Raw genomic sequence first — 27,579 nt, 5'->3', positions numbered from 1 at the left:
TATAACGTACAGATTCCTTATCTGTAGTTGTCATTACTTTCATAATTGAGGTCCTCTCAGATTTATCAACAAGCGTTTAATATCTCTGACGGGTTTTCCCTCATCAATTGCATATCCCTTTGATTATTATTATTATTATTATTATTATTATTATTATTATTATTATTATTATTATTATTATTATTATTACTGGCTGTTCGTACAAAGCGACCGCTTTATCATTATCCCACAAGCGTATACAACGCTCTTTCTTTAGTCTCATCATTTCGTCCAAGTTGGTATTTTCATAAAGCTCATTATTGATTCATGTTCATCTATTCTCTGTTCGGCGTGCTTCATAATACTTTATTCATAACTCAACATTACTGACATGGAATAATATTACCCTATTACATTGGAATATTCGTTTACTTGCGATGTATACCTCTGTAATAAGTTTCTTAAGGACCCTTCCATTTCTATATTCTCATTCCACCTATATTCTCATGTTTTTGTTTGAGCCATCAATCCACATATTCTCATATTTATCTCATTTTGTTTTTGCACATGAACAATCTGAAAGCAAATATCGGCATTAAATTACCGTTACACAATTACTAACATCATCATGAGATTTGTACTATCGACAACTATTCAAAATTACATATTATCCTTACACTTGTGATAGTACATGTATCACACCGTTGCACTGTATTCACAAGTAAGAGATATTATCATTGTCATTATTCGTATTATCATTATTTTACTAGCTGTAGTACCCGGCGTTGCCCGAATAATTTTTGAAAGTTTACATTTAAGATTATTGTATTACCAGTTAGTTATGTGTGAAGTGAATGTTTAAAGAATTCCATTTTGAGATGTTGATTGATATTTGACGACCTATTATGGAGTTTTAGAGATTTATATGTGTTCGATTTCAAGTTTTAGATTATTTAATTTTCGAGTAAAACTTTGTCCTTAAGGAAGCTCAAAATGACTGGGAAGTATATGATCCTTTCAAAAAAAATAAAAAAATAAGTGATAACGTGTATTTACCCGTCGCGCGGTAGATATGATGTTCACCATTTCAACTGTCATTGAGATTGTCAACAATCAGCCTTGCAACCCCAAAAGCAGTGGATTCAACACTAATCTCGGTCATTTTAGGCTATTCACTTTTAAGCCCCTCTCAGACCCCCGTTTCAATGGAGCCTGACTGTGGACTTCATACGGTATCCAGAGCGTCACAATTCATCTCAGCGACACCTAAACACTGGATTTGACACTAATACCTGTTATTTTCAATTATTTTTACATGACACCCAATAGTGGGACAATGGCTATTAATTCTTATTTTAATAATATTTCACACTTTGCCAAAATTGTACTTCCTGATCATAAGAATCTAACTTTCCTATTGTGGTTCCTAACACGCTGGCATTTATTATTATTATTATGATCACTCGTATACGTCATTGTTTTCTCACAATGACTGAAATACCAAAACTGTTGGGCAAAACTTGCACGAACGCTCAATATTTAATTTTGTCATAAATTAGATCTTAATTCACACATAAAAACAATAACCTACATTTTATCCTAATTATGAATTCTTACGTGGTATTCACACCAAAATCATCGTTCATTCAATGTCCTTGGAGTTCCCACTGGCCTGGCAAAATGAACCATATTGGTGACATTCACCGCTATTTGCTACCTGCGTAACTATGTCCCTTCCACTACAGGTCGTTCGACAGCATGAAATAATTTGTTTGTTGTCCTACCTTCACAACATTGCCTCAAACTATCTATTCTGAGACATAAAATCCCATTCCTATTGCTTTGCTCACTTTTGCTATCATCAAATCCTAGATCGCGTAGATGAACACTAAATTATTACATTGTTCGAATAGTTCCTACATGCAACCATACTCTAAAATGTTTCTGATTCATAGAAAATTAGTAATACTTGTTCAAAAGTGTAACTTACTCGTTGGCTTTCATCAATACCGACGCGGATGTTCACTCCATTATACATTTTCGGCGACTCGGTTACAAAGTCTGAAGAACAACAAAGACTGACTGAGTGACTTTGTTAAATTAGCACTGCGACGACTGAGCTACTGAATTCTGATGATCGACTGAGAACTGATGACGCACGGCAGTGGCGCAATCGGTTAGCGCACGGTACTTATAAGACTGGGAGCGGTATTATAGCAGCCATTCTCATAGGTCCCGAGGGACCAGTGAGGAATTTTAGCCCTTCGACCTCATTTTTGGGCCTTGAGTGCTTTTTCTTAATTAGATTCTCGCTCGGTGACTTCACTTTGATGATTGTAGCTGGTTTGCAATTTTTAAGTCTTCACTGGTCAGGATATGACCTGGCCCCTTGCGGGGCGGTTGGAGAGGTAGACGTTGATACTTCGTAAACGGAGCCCAACGTAGTCAGAAGAGGAGGGTCACCCATCCAGGTGGTGACCACACCCGATGTTGCTTCAAAATCGTGACGCTTGATTTGCATTTACAGCGCTTAGGACGAGGTAGGTTGGGGTTTGGAAGGTTATTTTCTTGGCTTTACAGTTGGCGTAGGAGTTGAATATCTTGGCGGGGCAGGTTACTGGATAAGAATTTGCTGACTTGGCATGGCGGGTGCTTGGAGAGAGAGGAGAGGAGATAGGAGACTTAGTATTGATAGAAGGATGGATGTATTGTCTTGGCGGGGCTGCGGGGTGAAGGGAACTTGGTTTAGGAGTGGAGATGGATGGAGCGGTAGGCTGTTGTCGTTCCTTTTTATAGTGGGATCCGCGGAACTCACACTGTAATTCACGCGGTTATTCGTATTTAATTACCCCGGTATATCCTCGAACACTCCCGGCACTAAAAGCCATACGCCATTTCATTACCTTTGCATTTCATTTGCACTTGACTTGTCCGAGCAGTTCAGTAATACTTATAAACGTTCAGAATACTGGAATTCAGCTCTATCTAGGTAGATTTTGCTCGTAAGATGAAATTTACTGAATATTGATAACGTCCATCCTTTCACGTGATGTACAGTAAATGGCGATTTTTTGTTGGTTGAACATAAACTGGAGCTCCCTGTACTGCCATCTTTCTAAGTAGTGGGGTGTGTTTGGAATCATCCTATCTCTTATTTTCCCCCTTTTTCTTTCTCTCTCTCACATACACAAAATTTGCCTCACCTTTGTCTTGAAGCGTTGGTTCTCACGGGAAGCGAACAGTGGGTGCGGAGCGGTTTCGGCAAGCTACCCTCTAGTGGACCTTCGTTTCTGGTGGAGTACTAAAGTGCCAATAACCGGGCGAGTTGGCCGTGCGGTTAGGAGCGCGCAGCTGTGAGCTCGCGTCCGGGAGATAGTGGGTTCGAACCCCACTGTCGGCAGCCCTGAAGGTGGTTTTCCGTGGTTTCCCATTTTCATACCAGGCAAATGCTGGTGCTGTACTTTAACTAAGGCAACGGCCGCTTCCTTCCCACTAACAGGCCTTTCCTGTCCCATCGTCGCCATAAGACCTATCTGTGTCGATGCGACGTAAAGCAACCAGCAAAAAAAGCGCCAATACTGTACGTGACTTAAACCAAACTCGACAGCTAAAGTACTTTCTGACCTGGCTCCAGTGCGTCGGGCTAGTCTGTGCGTTTGAGGAACCTTTGTGCTGTTGGAAATCCATACGAAATATGATGATGATGATGATGATGATGATGATGATGATGATGATGATGATGATGATGATGATGATGATGATGATGATGTTTGTTGTTTAAAGGGGCCTAACATCGAGGTCATCGGCCCCTAATAGTACGGAATGAAAGAACAAAAATGTCAAATTCATCCACTGACCAAAAAATAATAATAATGGCATGGATGGACATGAACCCCACTAAAAACAAAAAAGAGGAAACAAACAAAATACAGTGGATCTGACTCAAACAAAGATCATACTTAATTGATTACTGACCAAGGGACCACAAAGCACAACGATGCTTGATGCCTAAAGGGGTGCAAAATCCATGTCTAAGGCCCCACAGAATGGTACATGTCGCGAGTAAAGTAGAACCATGGTACTTGTCATGTTGCGGTACGGTACTAATCAAAAGTAGCGAAACTCACGGTGTTGCACACAAGACGGTCCCACGGGCTCCGTGGTGTTCCTCACATAGTGGATACTAATCAAAGGCAACGCAGACCCACGGTGTCGCTCATATAGTGGTACAACCCACAGGCTACGCCCAGACCCGCGGTGTTGCTCACATGGGTACGACGCACGGGTACTGGAAAACCCACAGGGGAACCAACTCTCTGCTGCTACTAATCACAAACCCATTTCGTACCGAATATAGTGGTACAACTCGCAAGTACAGACAACCCATGGTGTTCCCCGCGTGATGGCACGAATCAAAAGCAGTTTCATAGTTCCAATTTAAACATCCCTTGGTCGCCCCTTTTAGTCGCCTCTCACGACAGGCAGGGGATACCGTGGGTGAATTATTCGTCTGCCACCCCCACCCACAGGGGGTGTGTGTTTGGTCCGCGAGAGGTATTTTATTTCAAGTCCGCCGACAAGCCGGTTAGGACCCCCCTATCCGCCACCTGGGACGCGCCACGTGGGAGTATCACCTCTCCCCCTGCTACGCCTGCGTAGCAGGTTCGTGGTATACGAAATATGTATAATTAATTCAATTTCCATACGATGACTAGATTCATGGGTGCAAAAGTCTACTGATCTCAGATTATTCCTGATCCATATACTGGATAAGCGTCATTATCTGCATTTTTTTTTCCTAGCATTTTTCAACTGCCTGGCATGTCCGGCTTCTTGACTGAGTGGTCAGCATAGCAGCCTTCGGTTCAGAGAGCCCTGCGTTCGATTCGTGGCTGGGTCAAAGATTTAATTTTAAGTGATTATTCCTGTTGACTCGGAGACTGGGTGTTTGTGCAGTTTCCAACAGACCTGCAACTCATAAAGCACACTCACACTCTTCACAACCAAAATAACATTCAGTTTCCGATACACGGCAGATACCACTCACCCTTTTATCGGAGGGTTGGCTTTACCAGCCACATGAAATTATTATATTATTATTATTATTATTGTTATTATTATTATTATTATTATTATTATTATTATTATTATTATTATTATTATTATTATTATTATTATTATTATTATTATTACTTAGCATGCTTCCTAGACCACTTCTTCAATAATTACAACACCCTTTTTGATTTTTTCTGATTTCGTCCAGTTCTGTGCAGCACTTCAACATAATCACTCACAGTTCTATACCGAGTCTCCTAGTTAATCTAACGTTTCCAAATAAAGTGTGTAATGGGAATGTGCAGCCAACTTCAGAAACAGAATATTCTCATGTAAGCAACTAGATTTAATTATGGTGTAAAATATTCGAGTTAATATCAATTTGGGCATGGCATGGAGTGCAGCGGGACGTTTAGATGTTAAATGGTAGAACTTAGAGAAGCATTTGAGGAAAACAAGCTTCATATTCGTAAAAGGTCTAAACTTTGAATAGCCCCGAAAAACCAAACATCGCTAATTAGGGCCCAAATCAGCTACACTCTCTCTTCAAAACAAACTGGACATTTTCCTTGTATTTTGAATAACAGAAAGTAACAAATCACTGTCCCCTATTTCTTGATGAAATTCCTATCATTATAAACTAACTTTGTATCACGAATCATTTAAGACAACTTCGATGCTAAGCGAGATTATCTGTAGTTCTTTAAATCTTATTGCCGGGCCGAGTAGACTCAGACGGTGGAGTGCTGGCCTTCTGAACCCAACTAGGGAGGTCCAAGCCTGGCTTAGTCCGGTGGTATTCGAAAGTAATCAAATATATCACATTCGTGTCAGTAGATTTACTTGCACGAAAAGAACTCGTACGGGGAAAACTTTCGGCACCTCGGCTTTTCTGAAAACCGTAAAATTAGTTAGTTGTTATTTATGAAATTCTCCAGTATACGAATTCTAACTGATCGAGTTGGCCGTGTGGTTAGTAGCTTGCAGCTGAGAGCTTTCATTCGGCGGATTGTGCGTTCGAACCCCACTGTCGGCAGCCCTGAAGATGGTTTTCCGTGTTTTCCCATTTTCACACCAGGAAAATGCTGGAGCTGTACCTATTAATACCACGGTCACTTTCTTCCCACTCCTATTTCTTCCTCTCCCATCGTCGCCATAAGACCTGTCTGTGTCGGTGCGACGTAAAGCAAACTGTAAAAAAGTGTTATATCCATGAAGTGCTATTTAATGCTATTTAAAATACAGACTGTGGTTCGGATTCCACGTGAAACTGAACTGAGTCGCTGAAACACAATACTACTTCAATTAAAACTGTTAAGGTCTATAATGCTGTATAATTTTAAAGAATTAGGTGGTGTGAAGCCTACGAATATAGAAATAAATTAATTGCGATTTTTAATGCAGAGCTCATACTTATTTAAAAACGCTCTCTACCTATAATTTACTACTTCGGGTAACGAGAAGATGCCATGTACTGTATGTCATATCTCATGCCTGCAAGAAGACAAGTCAAGGCTAAGAGAATGTTGTGAGGGTGACACGTTTTGACACTACCTTAAGCATACGGTTACATCACAGTATGGGATTGATAAGTATGATTAATGGGAGTACAGATAGTTTAAAATTTCATTAATAACTACGGACATGGAGGCATTTCGTATCCTCAGAATTAGGCTTGTTAAGATTTAAATGAACTGGTTCACCATTGGGTGACTGTTAAATAAAACCGCGTTCGTGGACGCAAGTATATTCGAACTTAGCTTTTTTTTTTTTCATGTTTAACGGGATTCACGATAAGACGTAGGCGGTCTTAGAAATTGATTAGTGATTTGGAACTAATAATTGATGGCTACTGGAAGATAATATTAAGGGTAATGGGTTAACTATGACAGTGAATGAGTCAATGGTGTCCACGATAGTTCATGGCGGTACGCTTTATAGAGTCGCCTAGTATATGGTTTCTAGATTTAATACTGCACTATCGAGTCATACTTAGGCGATAATCCGCTTGAAGGCCCATCTAATAACGTGTAGTTCAACCACTAATCTACAAATTCAGTATTGATAGTTTTTCTTTTAGTGATTAGATTTTATGAAGTAGTTTTGTTTTTTATGGTTTTACTTTACTAGTTAAATGGTTCATTTTAGTGGTTTTGCTTACTATGCGTTATCCGAGTGCGGGTTAGACTATTTTGCGATGGTGTTGATTATTAAAATGAGGAAACTACACTTGATTGCTTATTCAACTTTGCATTAAATTGTTTTAAGTTTTATTAACACGACAAATGTATATTGTACAGTATATGCCATTTACTTCAGATCTTGCTAGAAGCTGATATCTACACTACCGCTCATTAATTTCAATACACCCTGGTATTTCAGATTTACAACACAAATCAAACGTTATTTCTCACAGAAGGTAATTATATTAGCTTACACATATATTATACAATCACAATATATTTTACTTTCATCAAAGTATCCTCCTTTGGATTTAATGACTGCCTCACAAACTCGAGACATGCAGTCAATCAGTTTTTGTAGGTATCGTGAATCTGTATGATTCCACACATCCTTAACAATATTCCAGAGATGTTCCTTGCTGCATATATTAACTTCCCTGATACGTCGGTCCACTTCAGCCCAGACCATTTCAATGGGCTTACAATCGGGACTTTGGGACGGCCATATCATATCTTTCAGTACTTTCTGTTTTTCCTTTGATGCAATGTAGTTCGTACAGTACGCCGACCGATGTCTTGGGTCATTATCCTGTTGTAAGGTGAACCCTTTCCCTATTAAGCGCAATCCACTTGGTATTGCATGATACTGGCTAAGTGATACAATTGCAGCACTTTTTTCTATGGATATCACCACTCGTGGAGCCATACTAGCAATGTGCACACTTCAACTGTCACGAAGGAACTGACATGCAGGAACCACATGTCATGTATCGTAGCAATGTTTTCACAATGTCGCCAACTCTATCTCAGGCAAAACATCCCATCCATAATAGAACCTCCGCCGTGTTTAACTGTAGGTAGAACACACTGCTGGGCTAACCTTTTCCCTACAAATCGGCGAACGAATAATCTCCTTCTGGTTCCAAAAACCTCGAACTTCATTCATCGGTGAATAACACCTTCGTCCACTCTTCCGATGTCCAATTACGATGTTTTCTAGCCAATTCAAGTCTCTTCTGTTATTTATGGGCCTTAGAAGGGGTTTTCTTGCTGTGACACATCCTTTCAAGCCGGCTTCAATCAGTCTCCTTTTTACTGTTGCAATAGATATTGTTGTCGTGTTCATTTCTACCAATTCTGCACGAATTTGGGGCGCTGTTTTTAATCTATTTCTCTTACTGGTAATTCGGATATATTTATCAACACTTTTAGTTGTTTTATGAGGTCGTTCTGGTCGTGGTATGTCCTTATTGCTACCTGTTGTCTTCTGGCGGTGAAGGGTGTATTGCATTCCCCCTATAGCCTACACACTACACTGTTTCGCAATTCGGCGAATAGATAAACCTGCTTGGCTAAGTGATACAATTGCAGCACTTTTTTCTATGGATATATCCACTCGTGGAGCCATACTAGCGATGTGCACACTTCAACTGTCACGAAGGAACTGACATGCAGGAACCACATGTCATGTATCGTAGCAATGCTTGCCGCTCGCTGCAGATATCACATCACTACAGGGAACAACACAGGTGCACCAAATGCGGCGTCCGTCGGCAAATAGGTAAACAAACATATCCGATAGGTACATAACGTTTATGTACACAGAATTGTTTGTTGGATACTATTGTATCTCGATGACCACAAACAAAAATCATGACATGTGTACAACTTTTGTACTATTCCTTTGCTTCATCAACCGTACCCACGGTATTAGACCTTATCTACAGAGGACTAGATGCCAATTATTGGGTGTATTGAAATTAATGAGCGGTTGTGTAACATCCATGCGAACGGTGAAATTATTAGTTCAATCTATTTCATTATTACGCTCGTATATCATATATGTTGATGGTTATTAAATTCACTTCTACTTTATGTTTACCATTCATGGATGATGGTCATGATCTATTTCATTTTTCATTTCTATCATTGTTATTTTTCATAGATGGTCATGTTTATTAAATCTACTTCGAATTTATTTTTACCATTCATTATCATTAGTTTGACCTATTTCATTGTTATTTTCCATGAATGTTCATAGTTATTAAATTCATTTCGACATTATTTCTACTGTTCATTGATGATGTGCATGATTATTAGTTCACTTCGTTATTTTAATTTTCATAGATTGTTATGACCATGAAGTCACCTCTATTTTATTTCACCGTTCAGAAACGGTTATATTCAGTCAGTATACTTATTTTGTTTTCACCGTCCATAAACGGTTAAATCAAACTTGAGGGCTTATTGAGTTTTCCATTAAGATTGTATTTCAGACATAACCTGAAAGTTACTTGGTTATTTACTTAAATGTCAATGATAGTATTTCATTAATTGATTTTTTGGTTCAGTGGAACATTTCACTATAGATGCATATTTCAGATGTGTTCACATAAAATATTTTCATGATATCAGGTTATGACACAGCATGGTGCGACAAATTTTATTTTTTGAAGTTAACAATCACTGCTTAAGAACTTTGGAGCACCATGCCTTGCAGATTAGCAAGTTAATTTCCTAAGTATTTTTTAAATGAAGTAATGATCGATTCAAGTACAATCGGAGGCTTCTTCGGTTCGATTAAGGGTCCATTCGATGTCTGTTAGGTATTCTAAGTGGTATTTAAATCAGTGGATAACCTTATTTAAGAGAAAGAGTGCTCAGTCACAGAAAGAGAATTTTCACGAGTCAAGTGAATGAACCCAAGGTGTTACTTGAAATCCGAAGTAATAATTTTCAGATTGTTCTGTTTTCATTTCTAACAATGGTAATTCACGTTTATAAACCTTAAGAAGTGGGATAGAGGTTTATTATAAGGAAATTCTTGGTTATTCATATTTCGTGTTTTTTATTGCACCATCTGTTCTGCGAATTTTCTTCTGTTTTTTATGTTGCGCATCCTTCTTAATCTTCACTTCATTTTGTACCTAATACATTTATTTTAGCCAATCTCTTGAATTTCATGTCACGTAGTAGATATTTCCTTTCATACTCAGTGGATTACAGAAGAGCCCGTAACGATCTGAGAGCAAGGATCTATACTACATCCTGCCAAGGATATTAATTGACGATCGACGTTACAAGGGTACAATACTAAGATATGACATGCGGTATTCGTGCTGTGTCTGTAAGTATAAATTTCCAAATCTGCGATCCCCATGGTGTAGGGTAGCCTGTGTGTCTCTTACCGAAAAACCATGTGTACTATTTCCAGCTCGTCCAGGGATTTTAATTTTGGACTAATCGCTGTACACTAAACTCTAGACACTGACCTCTTGAAATTCTGATATCTGCAGGTCACTGTATTAGGATCCTGTCATATATCAGTCTAGAGTCCTTGATAATCCATGTGTGCAACGGGTTTTAATTTAATTTTTGTTCGACCATGAGACGTAATTGCATCATAATAACATACATTAAAGCAATGGAATTGATTATGCACTCTCGTTATTCAAACCACCGATTGCCAACTAACCATATCCATTATCAATTAAAATCGTACGTGGAACATTCCTCAAGCCTTAAAAGCAACAACTTAAAATTTCAGTTAGGGCTAGCGCACGTTTCATCAAGTATTGAAAAATAAGATTCGATCATATTCAATACGTATTCATTAATAAGAAATAAATACTCGTGTCTCTTTTGTTCCTTGCTGTTACTTCTGCAGTGCATCCCAGTTACTTCTGCCTTGTGTGCCCTACTTTGAGGCTAACATCTATAAATGATAGCGCTGCTCCGTGCAGTCCATGTGTTGAACTAGTCGGAAACATTAATGCCAATATAAAATATCATGCCTGTCATCTGTCGTAATAGTTGAGAGGATTATCCTTCAAACTTCGAAGCCGGATGATTTTCGAACTATATTCTACTATGGTGGATTAAGTAGTAATTTTTGATAAAACCATTAAAGTTGTTTTATGAATATCAATATTTGCATTTCAGTGATGTATATCTTGTTACGATGTACGAGAAGTTTGTTTGATTCTAGATTTTATTAAGGTTTCCGTAGATGGTATACACACGGTGTTGCACTTAAGGATTATCATTATCTGTAAAGTAGTAAACCGAGCAGAGTAGATTTCCACTTAACGGCGGGTAGTTTCGGATAGCCTTGCAGCTCTTCATACGGGAGGCGGAGAGGCTGATTCCCACCGTCGGCTGTCTTGAGAATATTTCTCCGTGGTTTTCCATTCTCCTGTACTAAGATGAATGCCGAGGTAGTTCCTATTTTAGGCCACGGCAGCGCCCACATTACCTTCTCCGCTAATCACATCAACGGAAATATCTCTCTGGCCTGCGAGACAGCGTTACCGCCTAGGAAGTCCGCCATAATCTGTCCGGGTATTAAAAAAAACTTTGACTCACACACACTAAAAACATATAGATATAATTTAGTGAAGTAAGAATAACTCAAACCTTAGACATTTAACTACGGTTAAACAACAACAGTCGTGTTCATCTTTCCTATAATGATAATTATGAAAATTATGAAACTCGCTTACGTTCGTTTTCAAACATAATCTTGTCTCAAAAATGCCATCATAGCCTCGTTGCATTATATAGTACTATATATACTCTATTACAGTCAGCTGTAATTTGCTGTGTACCAAAAATATTTTTGGTCACAAATCTTAGCGATGCATGTATAAAAAGCATCGTTGCATTCCTTAATTCAGTACTGAGGACGTCATTCCATGTAATTAACTGATATTTTTATATTCGAAACTTTTCAGTATGTAAATAAAGTATCAATAATCCTTGTGATTAACATTGTTTTAAGACTTCATCACCATTCTTCCTCTCAGGAGCATGGAATATAGAAGCGGGAAGCATTCTCTGCATTTGAAATCTGATGTTTTAATGAAATGTTGTACAGATAGTGTAATATTGTAGAAATATTCAACACGTAAACCTAACAGACGGATGGAGTATTGCCTTGACCTATGTTTCATTTGAAATATATTCGCACGATGCTTCATTTATTGCTAAGTAATATTGCTCGTATTTTACCAGAGATCAAAAAATCTTATGTTGATACAGAATGCATTAGCCTTCATTCAGCAAACTCTCTCCTTATGATCGTACCATCCTCTCAACGTCGGTTAAAACCGGAATACCTTCAATAGTAAACAATATGTTTAATTCCCATATTAATAGACCACTGCAAATATTTACTTTACTCAGTATATACGTCAGTTTTTACTCAGTATTTAATATCATATTATGAATATCATTATACAGAGATGAAAATAATGTAACATAATACATTTAGTTACGGTGGTATAGACTGCCCTCAAACAGGATGCTGGACATCAAGGGGATCGATATGCATTTTGCATAATAATAAGACAATACCTATTTGGAAACATTGTTATTCATCGCATGGAGCATAAATCGATTTGTGTATAAAAATTATTTTTGTATTTGAAGAGGAAAAGCTATTAAGTATAACTAGCATTTTCTCGCTGGCTCCGCCTGCAATGTGCAAAGTATGGTGTTGTTCGTTACTATCCTCACGGATGTATTTGCAAAGTTTCGAGTTAATGAAATAAAGCGCATGATCTGCTGTGGTAGTAGAATGTAATGTTATGTCAACAAAACACTTGAAAATATATCACACAAAGAAATTGAATTAAACGTTCCTTGGAACAGCACTATGCGCCGAACTGTTAAAAAGTCCTTCAAAGGTCTTCGTCATGGAGACAAATGTACTCATAACTTTTCTCATAATTTACCAATTTAAGTAGTTATTACCTCAAAAGAAGGCGATTGATCCACTGAGTGTTTTTAAATCAAAACGAACTGCGTACCTCAATTATAACGAAAGATATGATTGCTTCAAAGAGACAAAAAAAATTAAAAACTCAAATAATTTGAGGAAGGCGGAAGTTAAGTACCTGATGGCAAATCTGTGCATGAATACCTTTCAGTTAAAAAATGAAGGAAATCGACCGGATAGAATGGCCGGACTGACTGACTTTATTTTTCAAAAAAAATTTAATGTATAGATTGAGTATAATGAGTGAATTTATGCTGGCGATTATATTAACAATGTGAAAAATATTTAAATAACAATTAATAACAATTGCCAGTTGAAATAATAAAAATAATGAAATATGAATAAAATAAAACAATCGCCTCACGCTTGAGCGTCATTTGTAATATATATAAGACATCTGAATAAATAAAATAACTCAAATAACTTTTAAAAAATTGACCGAAATGTCCATAATATAGAGGCCGAGTTCCACATATAAGACACCAAGCCGCCACAAGTGATAAAATACCAAGTACCTAAACACCCTACAGTTTGTAGGCCAATGCGACACTTCATGTTCCACAAAAAATTTAAGGCAACCACATTCGATAAGTCAAGTCACTCGCTGTTTTCTCACATGCCTGTATTGACCTCAGCCTCCACTACTCTCATGGTATGTCCACATTGGTTCTGATTGTCATCCAGTTACCAGTGTAAGATCCTCTTGCCATTCCAAGACCATGCTCAGCACCTCTTCCGGGACCCAAGACAATAACAAAGCCACGTCATTGGACTCTGGGCTGCTCCACATGACTCATGGAAACTTTACGAGTTATAAACAGCACTCTTTTCGCATCCGCTTTCACAAAACAAATTGCACATGGAGACCTTCCAAATTAAAATATTAAGAATAAATATACAAATTAAATAATATCAAATCAATAATAATAATAATAATAATATCTCTTAGTTGTGGTATATGTACTATCATAAATGTAGCAGAATATTGTAAAGGCGCCATTTTTTATGAATTAACAATTACGAATTTCGCGCTTAAAGTTAATAAGGGAACACATTTCTAGCCAAACTTGCACATATAACACAGTAATAAATTTAAAAATTTACTAAATTTACTAATTGAGGCATTGATATCATTTTAAAATAGGAAGAAATCTACGAAGTGTGCGCTGTACATTAATGTTTTAGTCACCTAGATACATGTGCAGTAGTTAAATGTACCCCGTGTAGCACTGGCAGGCCTGGCTTACATTTTATATGCTATTCCTTTGAGTAGCTTGTCACAGACCACAACCAATGTATTTTTTCCGGTTCAGCCAGGCTTCCTAAAAATGTATACTATATATGAGAAGTTCTAATGCATTTACAAGTGATCACTAGGATTTTCTCTTTCCGCAGTATATTTCCTACGATAATGATAAGGTACTGAAAGCAAACTACTACAAGAACAACAATAAAATACTAAAAACTGAAATAAATTGACAGGAATAAAATTTATTACATGATGAAGCACACTCAAAAATCCTAGAGAACACATTCTGATCTCTCCGTTTCTGTCCTTAACATCACTACTTTGAACTACGAAACCCAAGAATTAACAGGATAGTTGACGGTTAAATGGAATAAGTTTTGAAAATATCCCATCCGACCCATTCTTCCTGACTATTCGCCATGACTTGACCTCAACGTTAATTCGTTTTCTCCGTTCCTTTCGTTACTGAATCCCTCAATTCACATAATTTTTCCTTCATTTTTTGAACGTAGTGATGATGATGATCATTAATGTTGCTTTATGGGGCTTAACGTCGAGATCATCGAACACTTAACGAATTCCTCTCTGATTGTTTATTTAGCAGCATATTTATATGGTTGGTATGGTTCCTTTGTTCACCTGTTGTTTGAGGACATTTGGATACGTTTTCATTTAACGTTTATATTTTGCCATGACTATGGTATTCCACTCGTGTGAACACCTGTTCCCATTTCAACATTTTGAAGTTGCGAGTACCCCCGCATTGATTCATCCTTGCAAGCCTATGTTTCTCCTTCAGTGTCGTGAATTTATCAACAGCTAAACAAAAATTACTTGGTACTCTAGCTTATAATGTCCAGTTTACCGGTGCATTAATATTAAGATAAACGAGTTTTAATCTTATGGACACAGAAACAGTTTTCGCCCGAAGTATGTTACGTCCTATGATATCATAGGAAAAGATAGGCGTCGGTATCATAACAACTACACTTTTAATGTCCACTGGGCCTTCTTATACCTATATGCTTAATTCATAGTGAGAACATGTAGTCTATTATCAACGTCATACTACTAACCCTCCAAGAGCAACGATGAATGGCACAATGAATGACAAATAACTCGCAGCTAGTAATCCTATACCAGAAAATAAATGATCATAACACTTGGTTCGCAACATCAGATAAACTATTAAAGGAATATAAGTGGAAAGGGCTACAGTTATTGCACATTATAAGGGTGGTTTATAATTAATGTTCAAATTAGTGCTAGGAAAGAATAATATTGCGACAAGCATGCGCTTTTCTGATTTAGGGAAGAATGTTGTTAACCTGCCTTATCTTTCCAAATATTTCAAAAATTGAAACTATCGAGTGGAAATTAATAGGCACTATGTTCTGGTTGAGTCGCGAACTAGTTTCCACCGTTCGTGTGTGTCACGAGGCACAACAAATCAACATTCCTAAATAGTAACATCTATTATTTGTATCGTCTAATACTCAAGGGGTGTACCCGCTTGCACAAAATGTGTAAACCTATTTCGACAATTAAGAGTGCTTCAAATCTACACAATTACAAAACAATTTAAATTATAAATTATAGCGTAGTTTCTTATACTTATTTAGTTTGTTTCGACCCTTAAAGGATCACATAAAGCAAATTATGATTTGTTGTTGTTATTTTTCTTAATCTTCCAGAATTCTTTCATCATGTCGCTATGTTTAGCTCGACACGTTCGTCAGTCCATTTTCTCCTAGATCTGCTGGGCTTATCTTCTGAAGCAACTTCCCAAGTATAGATCTTATGTCTGAAAGTTTTGCGGTCCTCGATATCTGTAGGAGTGATGTTGGCGTTTTTTAGGTCAGTTTGGACTTGTTTGATCCAAATCGTTGTCGTCTTTAATGTTTGTGAGTACCCATATTGATATTTCGATTGTTAGTCGGTTGTCATCTAGCCTCATAATGTGTCCATAAAATTTCAATCGTCATTTACGGAGATGTGTTTCAATGTTTAAGTATTTTTCTGTGATCCTGTGCAACTGTAGACGATATCCATCATAATGTAAGTTTTGGGCCAAGCATTTTTCGGATGATTTTCTTTACAGCCTTCTTGATATTTTCGATATCTTCTTTATAATTGAGATTTAAGGTTTCACTGGCATAGAGTGTTTCAGGTTTGACGACCGTCGTGTAATGTCGGACTTTTGTGTTAATGCTCATGCATTTTTTGTTGTCGATGTTCGCGGTTTTCCCATATGCTTTCCGCATTTTGAGTTCACGTGATTTTGTGCTATTTTTTCGGTACCTTTAGGTTCAATGATTTCACCTAAATATTTTAAATTATTAACCTTGTTTATTGTGCCGTAGTTTGTTACCAACGTTTATGGTACAATGTGTTTTATACCCATGAATGCAGATTTTGTGAAGGAGATATGTAAGCCAACTTTCCCAGCACATTCTTTGAGGACTTCAATCTGGTAAATTGACGTCTGCTCATCTCCTGAGAGCATTGCCAAATCATCAGCAAAAGCTACGTTGGTATTATTCTGTTTTCTTCCTAACATGACCGGTTTCCAGATGTTGCGACTTTTTAATTAATTCTTTTTCCCATTCATTATGACCTTATCAAGAACGAAGTTCAACAGCAACGGAGAAAGTCCCTACCCTATCGGACACCGGCTTTAATGGTAAAAGTTTGAGAGATCTCTCCAATGAATTTGACCTTGGGAATTGTGTCGGTTAGAGTTTGTTGGATGAGTCGTCTTGTCCTCGGATCGAGATTGTTTTCTTCGAGTATATTAAAAAGAGATTGTCGATCAATGGAGTCATAAGCCTTCCGGAAGTCAACAAATGTACAGATGGTTGGGAGGTTTCGCGTTGCTCGAAGTTTCAAGGTGGTTTTCAGATTGAAGATTTGTTCGACGGCTGATCTATTTCGTCTGAAGCCAGCTTGATATTCACCGATGAGGGGCTCGAGTTGTTCTTGCGTACGTTGTAAAAGACAGGCGGTGCAGTCGCTTAAGTGCGGCCAGTATCCAGTATTCGGGAAATAGTAGGTTTGCACCCCACTAGCGGCAGCCCTGAAGATGGTTGTCCGTGGTTTCCCATTTTCACACCAAGCAAATGCTGGGGCTGTACCTTAATTAAGGCCACGGCCGCTTCCTTCCCACTCCTAGCCCTTTCCTGTCCCATCGTCGCCGTAAGACCTATCTGTGTCGGTGCGACGTAAAGCAACTAGCAAAAAAAGACAGGCGGAGAGGATTTTATAAGCGATGGGTAAGATGGAAATTCCTCTGTAGTTATTTAAATCGGGTTTATCTCCTATTTTGTGGAGTGGGTGAGTGAGTGCGCATTTCTATTCGCCCGGTAGTTTTTCAATTCGCCAAATGTCTTGAATGATCTGTGTGATTTTATGTAGTGATCGTGGTCCTAAATTTTTCAATAGCTCTGCGATGATTCCGTCTTCTCCTGACGTCTTTCGATTTTGACATTTTTGACGCGGTGATGGATTTCTTCTTGCATTGGTGGTTTGGCTTCAGGTGTTATGTGCTCTTAGACTATGTGTATGAAACACTCAGGTGGTTCAGGGCAATTGAGGAGGTCAGAAAAATAACGTGCTAGTTCTTCACAGTTTTCTTGGTTTTATTTATTGTTAGTAATAGTATTATAAATATTATCCATTTTGTTTATTTATTTCCGTTTAATAGCTTAATGTTATTTTAACAATTAAGAAGTGCCATGCACTTAGAATGTTATGTTTAAAACTATAAATAGTAATATATATATATATATAATGTGGTGATTCATTTTGTAATTAATATGACAGCTGTTATATAACCTCAGGCTTCTTAAGATTATAGCTTATATCCTGTAAAACATGTATCTTTCTCCAGGTGCTATTTATTTTTGTGCCGCATATTGCTTTCCTCTCACTTTTCTGTCCTTCAGTTATTTAAACAATTCCTACGGTACTTGTTAACATTATTTTTTTCTGTAGTAGTTAACTAATTAAGATAGAACTATGTCACTTTATGATCAGCTGTGTATTTTAATTGTTAGTACACATATGCTATATCGACCTTGAAGTAGCATTTTAAAACTACACTATACCTATACAAAGTTACTATAAGATCTAGTAAACTACTAATGATTTATAGAAAAGGGAATTTCAAAACTTTCTGAAACTCGACACTTATTTCTGTTGACATAGAAAATGGGTGTTATGAGCCAAACTTTTGTAGCTATTCCATATAGTATAGGTGTACATTTCTGAAAGGAAGATACAGTACTGAAGTGTCGGTGACAAAAACCAGTCCAGTATCACGTTTGTCTCATAATTCATGAGTTCATGTCATACAGTTAGATCTCATTTACCCGTCTTATTGCACCCAGCCCAGGAATCAAATATACTGCTATCTTCATGCCTTATAGTATATTTCATTAACGTGATTCATCTCAGAACTTCACAGGTAGGAAAAAAAAGTACCATAAGCCCGACCAAGGACAACGTAACTTTAGAATAGGGATTTAAATTCAAATTAGACTATCTCCCACACCAAGATGATACTGTCGGAATATCAGGTTACTTGATATTGCGTATACATTCACAATAACTGATAACAATGCCTGAAAAATATATCTCCATGTTTCTGTGTCCTATAGTAAAATGCCTTTTTTTCTTCTTCAATTTTAGCTCAGTGAAGACCTGCAGTCAGGAATATTCTTCTTCGGAATGTCCAACAGTCTCGTAAACCCAGTCATTTACGGCGCGTTTCACCTGTGGCAGCCAAGAAAAAGGCGAATGGGTAGTTGTACGAGCGATTACAGGAACAGGTATGTATACATCATCTTATACATCAAGTTGTAGTGTTTCGCTGTATGTAATTTCGCTTATTTTGCCATATATATATTTATCCGTTTTAGGTCAACTCAAGACCGTATCAGTGGTTTCTAGCTTTCGTGTTTGTTTGTTTGTTTGTTTGTTTGTTTGTTTGTTTGCTTGTTTGTTTGTTTTTGCTGGGGGCTTTACGTCGCGCCGACACAGAAAGGTCTTATGGCGACGATGGGATAGGAAAGACCTAGGAGTTGGAAGGAAGCGGTCGTGGCCTTAATTAAGTTACAGCCCCAGCATGTGCCTGGAGTGAAAATGGGAAACCACGGAAAACCATTTTCAGGGCTGCCGATAGTGGGATTCGAACCTAATATATCCCGGATGCAAGCTCACAGCCGCGCGCCTCTACGCGCACGGCCAACTCGCCCGGTCCTTGTTTATTTGTTTGTTTGTTTGTTTGTTTGTTTGTTTGTTTGTTTGTTTGTTTGTTTTTGTTCCATTATCACGGGGAAACGGTTGGATGGATCTCGACTAAACCTTATATTTAGAGTCTAATCATTCAGGAATAGGTTTTGATATACATATGATTTTAAAATCACTGATAAGACTGGGGTTTTGTAGGAACACCGGAAGATTTTTTCAATTTTCTTATGCACTATTGATTTCATGTAAAATCTGTAAATTATATATGAAACGTCCCATCATTTTAAATCATATGTACATAACATCAATTACTCTTCAAACGACGGAGAAAATTACTACTTTCTACGGAGTTTAATGTTCTACGGCGAGCGACGGACACCCTCGCAGATCGACAGCATATCTACCGGTTGCCATGGCAACGTCTCAGTCTGCATGAGAGCAGAGATGTATAACGTAATGCCATTTTCGTCATCATTCCTATAAACTCGAGGTTATTCGTTGAGTCGAAAGAAAGAGAGACGTCAAGATGCCATTCAGCGGGATATTTGCAGAATATCGTTGGAAGTTACAATCGACTTAGGATAGTACTAAGCATGTCTATTAACGTGTTAACAGCACCGGAGTGTAGCCCATGATTTCACACTCTAAGGTGTTTTCTGACATTTGCTATTATTTGTACTGTATTTCTCTTCTACTTCCGTTTTCTGCTTAAATCCCTTATATTTCCCTTGGCCTCTTTGGGCTTAAATTCTCTTATGTCATTCTCTTATGTGATTACTTAACATCCCTTGTGCCTTCATTTCACCTCTGTTACCGCTTTCAAAAATCCGTAACTCATATGATCAGAATTTAGTGAGAGATATTTCTATCCACTTGGTATATATCCGGGGGTATTTATATATTTTTTCTATCCATCTGTCCTCATATATTATCCTATCTTCAATTATTTTCAAATTTCTTTTGTCTTGGTATCTGCCTCTATTTCTCTGTATGAAAGGGAAAGCTAATTTCGAAACCTGGACTTTCCTTCTTTTGAGCGATATGCTTATATAAGCAGATGCTTACGAAAAAATGGATATTCAGTAGTCGAAAGTACACTTCGTGGTTGGTTGGTTGGTTGGTTGGTTGGTTGGTTGGTTGGTTGGTTGGTTGGTTGGTTGGTTGGTTGGTTGGTTGGTTGGTTGGTTGGTTGGTTGGTTGGTTGGTTGGTTGGTTGGTTGGTTGGTTGGTTGGTTGGTTGGTTGGTTGGTTGGTTGGTTGGTTGGTTGGTTGGTTGGTTGGTTGGTTGGTTGGTTGGTTGGTTGGTTGGTTGGTTGGTTGGTTGGTTGGTTGGTTGGTTGGTTGGTTGGTTGGTTGGTTGGTTGGTTGGTTGGTTGGTTGGTTGGTTGGTTGGTTGGTTGGTTGGTTGGTTGGTTGGTTGGTTGGTTGGTTGGTTGGTTGGTTGGTTGGTTGGTTGGTTGGTTGGTTGGTTGGTTGGTTGGTTGGTTGGTTGGTTGGTTGGTTGGTTGGTTGGTTGGTTGGTTGGTTGGTTGGTTGGTTGGTTGGTTGGTTGGTTGGTTGGTTGGTTGGTTGGTTGGTTGGTTGGTTGGTTGGTTGGTTGGCTGGTTGGTTGGTCGGTTGGTCGGTCGGTCGGTCGGTCGGTCAGTCGGTTAACCGGAAGTATTAAAGTATTAAAGAGCCATTTTACTCTTTTCGATAGGGCAGACCAAGCTCGATAGCTGCAGTCGCTTAAGTGCGGCCAGTATCCAGTATTCGGAAGATAGTGGGTTCGAACCCCACTGTCGGCCGCCCTGAAGATGGTTTTCCGTGTTTTCCCATTTTCACACCATTCAAATGCTGGGGCTGTACCGTAATTAAGGTCACGGCCGCTTCCTTCCCACTCCTAGCCCTTTCCTGTCCCGTCGTCGCCATAAGTCCTAACTATGTCGGTGCGACGTAAAGCCAATAACAAAAAAGCGATAGGGCAGATAATAAGGGAGGTATTATCAACGATGGGTCTTCAGTCACAGCGCCACACCAGTGGTCAGACTAACAACAATATATAACTGACAATCAATGGGAATTTTACACAACTTTGGTCCAGGAACTGTCTCGTACTATAACTTAGGAAAACGTCCTCATTCTGTCTCAGCTTTGTTCAGCTTTATCGCAATTCGCGTTACTGCCACGCGCTTTCGAAGATAAATATCATTTTAACATGTTGTATTAAATGTGTGAATAGGCCCATGTCACTTTGTATTAAATGTGTGAATAGGCCCATGTCACTTCGCATAAATCCATGTAATCCATTGCGAATTCCCGGTCGAAGAACGGGTACAAATGCTAGCGTATCATATATACAGAGATGCAGCGTATTGTAACATCGTGTGAAGCGTGACAGTCCCGCCTGTGGAATAAGTTTTAAAGGGTAATAATGCTTAATGGTGTTTTTAAGAAAAGGCTAACTATTTTTTTTCTTTTCAAATGCTTTGATAGTATTCATTTTGATCAATATGAAACATTTATCTCCATTCACGTTCCCGTGTGTGTTTGTGTAGGATATTTCCAATTTGTAATGGTCTAGGTAATGTAGTAGTAGTAGTAGTAGTAGTAGTAGTAGTAGTAGTGGTGATTTCCTCTGAACTAAAGGGGCCCATAGACGTGCAATATTATTGCGCAATATCGGGGTTTGTGCAATAAAATTGATCGTGTGTATTTAATATTGAAGGGTTGTGCAATATATTGTACGAAATCAATAAAGTTTGAAATATATTGCGCAAATCGCAATATACTGTGCTATGTGTTGGCAACATTGTGCAATATCCCGTCCTCCCGCCAGTTGGTATCAACAAGCATTGGAGAAGGTATCGTGATGACAGGCAAAAAGGAGGAGAAAAAGTTTATTTTGGAGTTTATCGAAGTGTACCATCATGGCCTTCCGGCTGTGTGGGACGTTAAGAGCAAAGCGAGGAGTTCCTCATACAATTCACCATTCATACGCAGAAAGTTTCGAAAATCATTTTGTTCCCATTTTCTCAGTTTATTCAGTAAATTTTCATGAGTGTACCTTTCTCTGTCTAGAAACCACTGTTTGGCCCTTATGCTTCTTTTCCGTTCCTGCTTCTTTTGGCACTTATGCCCACGGCGATCAAAACGCAGCAAAGATCAGTGTCACTTAATATAATCACCAAATAAAATACCGGCATGGACTGACTATATTTTGCAACGCATATTGTACGTCTATGGCCGCTTTGCACAATATATTGCACAACTATCAATATTATCTCCACACGATTCTATTTATTGCACAAACTCGATTTTTGTGCAATAATATTGTACGTCTATAGGCAGCTAACAATATATTGTACAATCCATTTTGTGCAATAATATTGCACGTCTATGGGCCCCTTAAGACATGAAAAAAGGATTAAACTTAAAACTAGTGATTACATAATATCGTTGTGAATTAAAACGGGAAGCCAACATGCTGAAGATAATAGTGGTACATTGTAGGGGCTCGCGATAATATGACTTTTGTTTTCCGAATTCTACAACAAAATGACTCTAAATATGATGAATAATGTATGAAGAATGACTTTCATAGCATCTGAAATGCTATAGAAAACCAACTGCGTATCACTGAATGAACAAAAATATTTTGACCCTTATCAATAAGTGTTTCTTAGTTTAATATTACAGTATGTGTACACATAACGATCACTTTATTAGGAACACCCACGTAATAATTGGTCTGCCCCCCTTTACTGCGTCGTTGATGTCCAATCCAATGGAATAATTAAATGATTCCATCAATATGATAATTCTCTCCTATCTTTAGCCGAAACTAATCGAACTCCTTTTGATTTTGCATAAGGGGAATCGGAGTTAGTTTCGGGATTTAATGTTGAGTACAGAAGAGGTGGGTTCGCTTTAATTTTTTCAGCGGAATATACTAGTATTCTGTTCAGCATCTCGTGTAGTCGACGCACGTTTTGTGCAGGCGTAGGAGTAGTTCTCACAGCGTGTTCCAGCCCAACCCAGACATGTTCGATGGTATTACAGTCCGAGGAATCTGGAAACCATAGCAGAGTAAAGCATTAGTTAAAATGTTCCCCCAAGCATTCTGTAGTGACCTAAACCCGGTGTCATGGTTTATTGCCCTGTTGGAATATGGTACTTTTGTTGAGAAAGACTTCCTAGAGACCAGATTGTCGGCCAACATATTCCTCAAAATGAGTTGTACAATGACAAATGGCCCCAGTGCATGCCAGAAGAGTGCTCATGATACCACCACCAACCTCTTGGGTGGCTAACGTACAGGCGGAAGAGGCCGCCTCATGCTCTTTACGCCAGAGGTGGACTTGGCCGTCAGCACGGCGCAACAGGAAACGAAACTCGTCATTCCATTATACCGTGTTCCATGCATCCAAGATCCAATAACATGTTTCATGGGCCCCTGCGAGGCGTTCTTTGCAATTACGTGAGCACGACGGGGGGCACCTTTGTTGGTCTGCGGCCCCCGAACCCGAATCGACGCAAGGTACGTCACATGGGCATTGTGGAGAATAGATACACCTCTCGATGTATGTCTACGATTCCTTCACGCTTAATATATATTTGGTGGGGGAACAGCCAACAAGAGCGAGTACTGTCGAGGTACTGGCACTACATCTACCAACCCCAACAATCTGGTCGCAGTCAAAGTCGCTTAAGTAACCACGTTTACCCGTCATTGCCGAGTGGTATTGTTTATAATGCGGAGAAGATGTCAGAACGTTATTTGTTAGCCGCCCTTTACGTTGTCACCACTTGGAATTTCGTCAATAAATCACTACTGATCCGCATTAAGGGCAATAGCCCACGTGACGAATTCCCTATCTGTTGTTTTCCTAACCTTTTCTTAAATGAATGAAAAGAAATTGGAAATTGATCACGAATTGTTACTCCCATGTGATCGTTCAGTCTAATATCTGATCAAACGTACTGTATCTGGACTGAATGAAATTGTAATCAGAGTATCCCTCTGATACATCCTTTCCAATAATGAATATAGTGAAGGAAAGGCCCAAGCCAGTACCATAATTCTATATTCCAATTTAGACAGTGCTTGGAATCCCAAGAAGGAACGTTTGATTTATGGGTAGCTGTTGAATTTCAGAACCCCCACTTCTCTTAATTCTTGACGCACAGTCATGATGCTGGATGTACAGTTAGTAGCACTGCGAATCCCACATGTGGTTGTTTCACTCGATTCCTGACAATTTTCATGAAAAATCATCTTCAATGATCTACTCTCTCTGTCATTTATTGAACTTGACCCTCCCAGTTCTGGTTTTGTTTTGACTGTGTCTTCAGTTTTCTAGCTTATAATCAATTACCCCACGAACGATAGACAAGTGCAACTGTAAAAAGTTTGAAATGTCACCTACACATTTATCTCTGTTTCGGAAACCAATAAGTACTCTGCACTTTGCCATCCTTTATACGGATGAGATCTTAATGACACTTGGCCTTCATTTCACTATTATACAGGAGCGTTGGGATATATTTTATGGAACAATTTGTGTGCTTAGTGATGTTCATAGGGACTGAAAGGAGGCACAAAGAAAATTTCCTTATCTTAACAACTAATAAACAGATTATTCATTTCATCGTTTCCTGTACCGAACTTCTAGTTCATCCAGCTAATGGCCGTTTTTGTCATAATGTTCCCAAATACTTCTCTTCCATTGAATGAAATAATGTTAAGATCTCTGATTATGGAGATACCAAAAATTATATTTCAACTGTGTTCGGTCCTGGTTCAGTCCGGTGGCATTTGAAGGTGCTCGAATACGTCAGCCTCATGCAGTCATATTTACTTGCGCGTAAAATAACTCCTGAGGGGAAAAATTCTAGCACCTCGGCGTCTCCTAAAACCGTCAAAAGTATTAAGTGAAACATAAAAACAATAACATTATTATTATTATTAAAATATTATTATTAGTAGTAGTACTAGTAGTAGTAGTAGTAGTAGTATATAAACTGTTTTCTCTTATAAATATTCAGAACGTGAATATGGAAAATTAGATAACAGGTAGAAATGAAACGAGTTGCTAATAAAATCCACATTAATAAGAATCAATATGGCCACCATCTCAAAATCAAAATCTCTTTATTTGCAAATGAGGTGCCTACCTCGGTGGCAAATGGTACACTAAAATACATTATTGTTAAGCACTGAATATTAAATTAACAAGAGAACAAAATTTTCCTATAATACAATATTATACAATTTATGCTAACAATTTTTTCTATTAAACACACAGCTCATCCTTAGTAAATTTATATTGTTTACAAAATTCTACGAATAATATCTCCTGTACTACTTACAAATATAGTCAACTGATATACTTTATGTGGAATTACTTCCAATGATACTGTACAACGGGTATAAGATTAAAATTTACATTGCCTTTATTTACTTTTTTCTTTTTTCCTTTACCCATTCTGGAACCTAAGTAGCATAACGACCTGCTGCGTCTTAACCAGAGCCCCTTTTGCCACCACATTTCAGAGTTCCTGAAGGGCCTTCACAGCTACCGTAGCGGTCCCAGGGCCCTCAAAGTCCCCCCTGTTGTTCACCCCTACAGGCAGTCCCCTACTTTGGCTGTCCAAACTCCTTAGACTAGGGGATGGAATTAATTTATTCACCCACATTTTTTATTTACATTAACCTGCACTGGTCGAATGCCCTCTAACATTTCATTTATTTTCTCTGTTGCTGTTTATTCTCTTCTTGAATATCTGTACAGATTTTGGAAAAGGATCAAACACTACCCCTGGTAAACTGTTCCACTCCTTTACACCCTTCCCAATGAATGAAAATTTACCCCAATCGCTTCTACTAAAATTTCTTCTAATTTTACATTTGTGGTCAGTCCTGCCGATATAATTATTTTCCAACTGAAGCCTCTCACGGATATCTCCCCATGCTGCTTCTCCTGTATAGGCTCTATATAACACTATAAGTCTAGTTTTCTCCCTTCTCTTACTTAAAGTTTCCCACCCTAGTTCCTTTAACATTTCTGATACACTACTCTTTCTCCTGAAATCCCTTGTTACAAACCTTGCTGCTTTCCTCTGCACATTGTCTATTTCTTTTATTAGGTATTCTTGGTGAGGATCCCAAACACAGTTTGCATATTCCAATAATGGACGAACCATACTTAGGTAACTTTTCTCTTTTAATTCTTTGTTGCATCCTTTAAGTAGCCTCATTATGACATGTAATGATCTGTATGCTTTCCCAACAATGTCATCCACATGACCCTTCCAGTGCAAATTACTTTCAAATTTTACACCTAAGTATTTGCACTTGCCATCTTTTGGGATAACTACCCCATCCAAAGTATATTCAGATTCAGTTTTATAACTCCTGTTTGTAAATGTTGTAACAGTTGATTTGCCTCCATTAACCTTCATATTATTCTCTTCAACCCATTGTTGGATACTCTCAAGGTCCCTTTGTAATTCTGAACAATCCTCAATGTTGTTTATTTCCCTATAAACAATTATGTCATCTGCATACAATCTTATATTTGATGTTATATTGTTCCCTAAATCATTTACGTATATTAAGAAAAGTAACGGACCGATTATACTACCCTGTGCAATTCCCTTCCAAACTTTCTCTTCCTGCGATACGTTAATTCCTACTTTGACTTTCTGAACCCTTGAATTTAGAAATGTTTTCACCCAACGTGTAACCCTTACGTCCAGTCCTATTCCCTCCAATTTCTTTAATAATATTCCATGTTCCACTCTATCAAAGGCTTTGGAAAGATCTATGGCTATGCAATCTAACTGGCCTCCTGAATCCAATTGATCTGATATGTCCTGCTGAAATCCCACCAGTTGTGCCTCACAAGAAAATTTCTTTCTAAATCCATACTGGCTCCTCATGAACCAATTTTTATCATCACATATCCCTCTGATGTACTTTGATATTAAACTCTCCAGTATTTTACAAACTATACCGGTCAGACTGATTGGTCTGTAGTTTTCTGGTTTCATTTTATCACCCTTTCCTTTATAAATTGGTATTATTATTATTTCCTTCCATT

General features: G+C 38.2%; 1 protein-coding gene across 1 annotated transcript in view; it reads left to right on the top strand.

The window, feature by feature from the left end:
• LOC136860872 (gonadotropin-releasing hormone receptor) overlaps nt 1-27,579 on the top strand; it is a 141,233-nt gene that overhangs the window by 54,640 nt on the left and 59,014 nt on the right. The window contains exon 4 of the mRNA XM_068225999.1: nt 18,935-19,074. Coding sequence (XP_068082100.1) covers nt 18,935-19,074 — 140 coding nt within the window. The remainder of the gene's footprint in view (nt 1-18,934; nt 19,075-27,579) is intronic.

This window comes from Anabrus simplex, chromosome 1, assembly GCF_040414725.1.
Source record: "Anabrus simplex isolate iqAnaSimp1 chromosome 1, ASM4041472v1, whole genome shotgun sequence".
NCBI lineage: Eukaryota > Metazoa > Arthropoda > Insecta > Orthoptera > Tettigoniidae > Anabrus > Anabrus simplex.
Note: the sequence above shows the minus strand (reverse complement) of the source record. Positions and strands in the feature narration are given on the sequence as shown.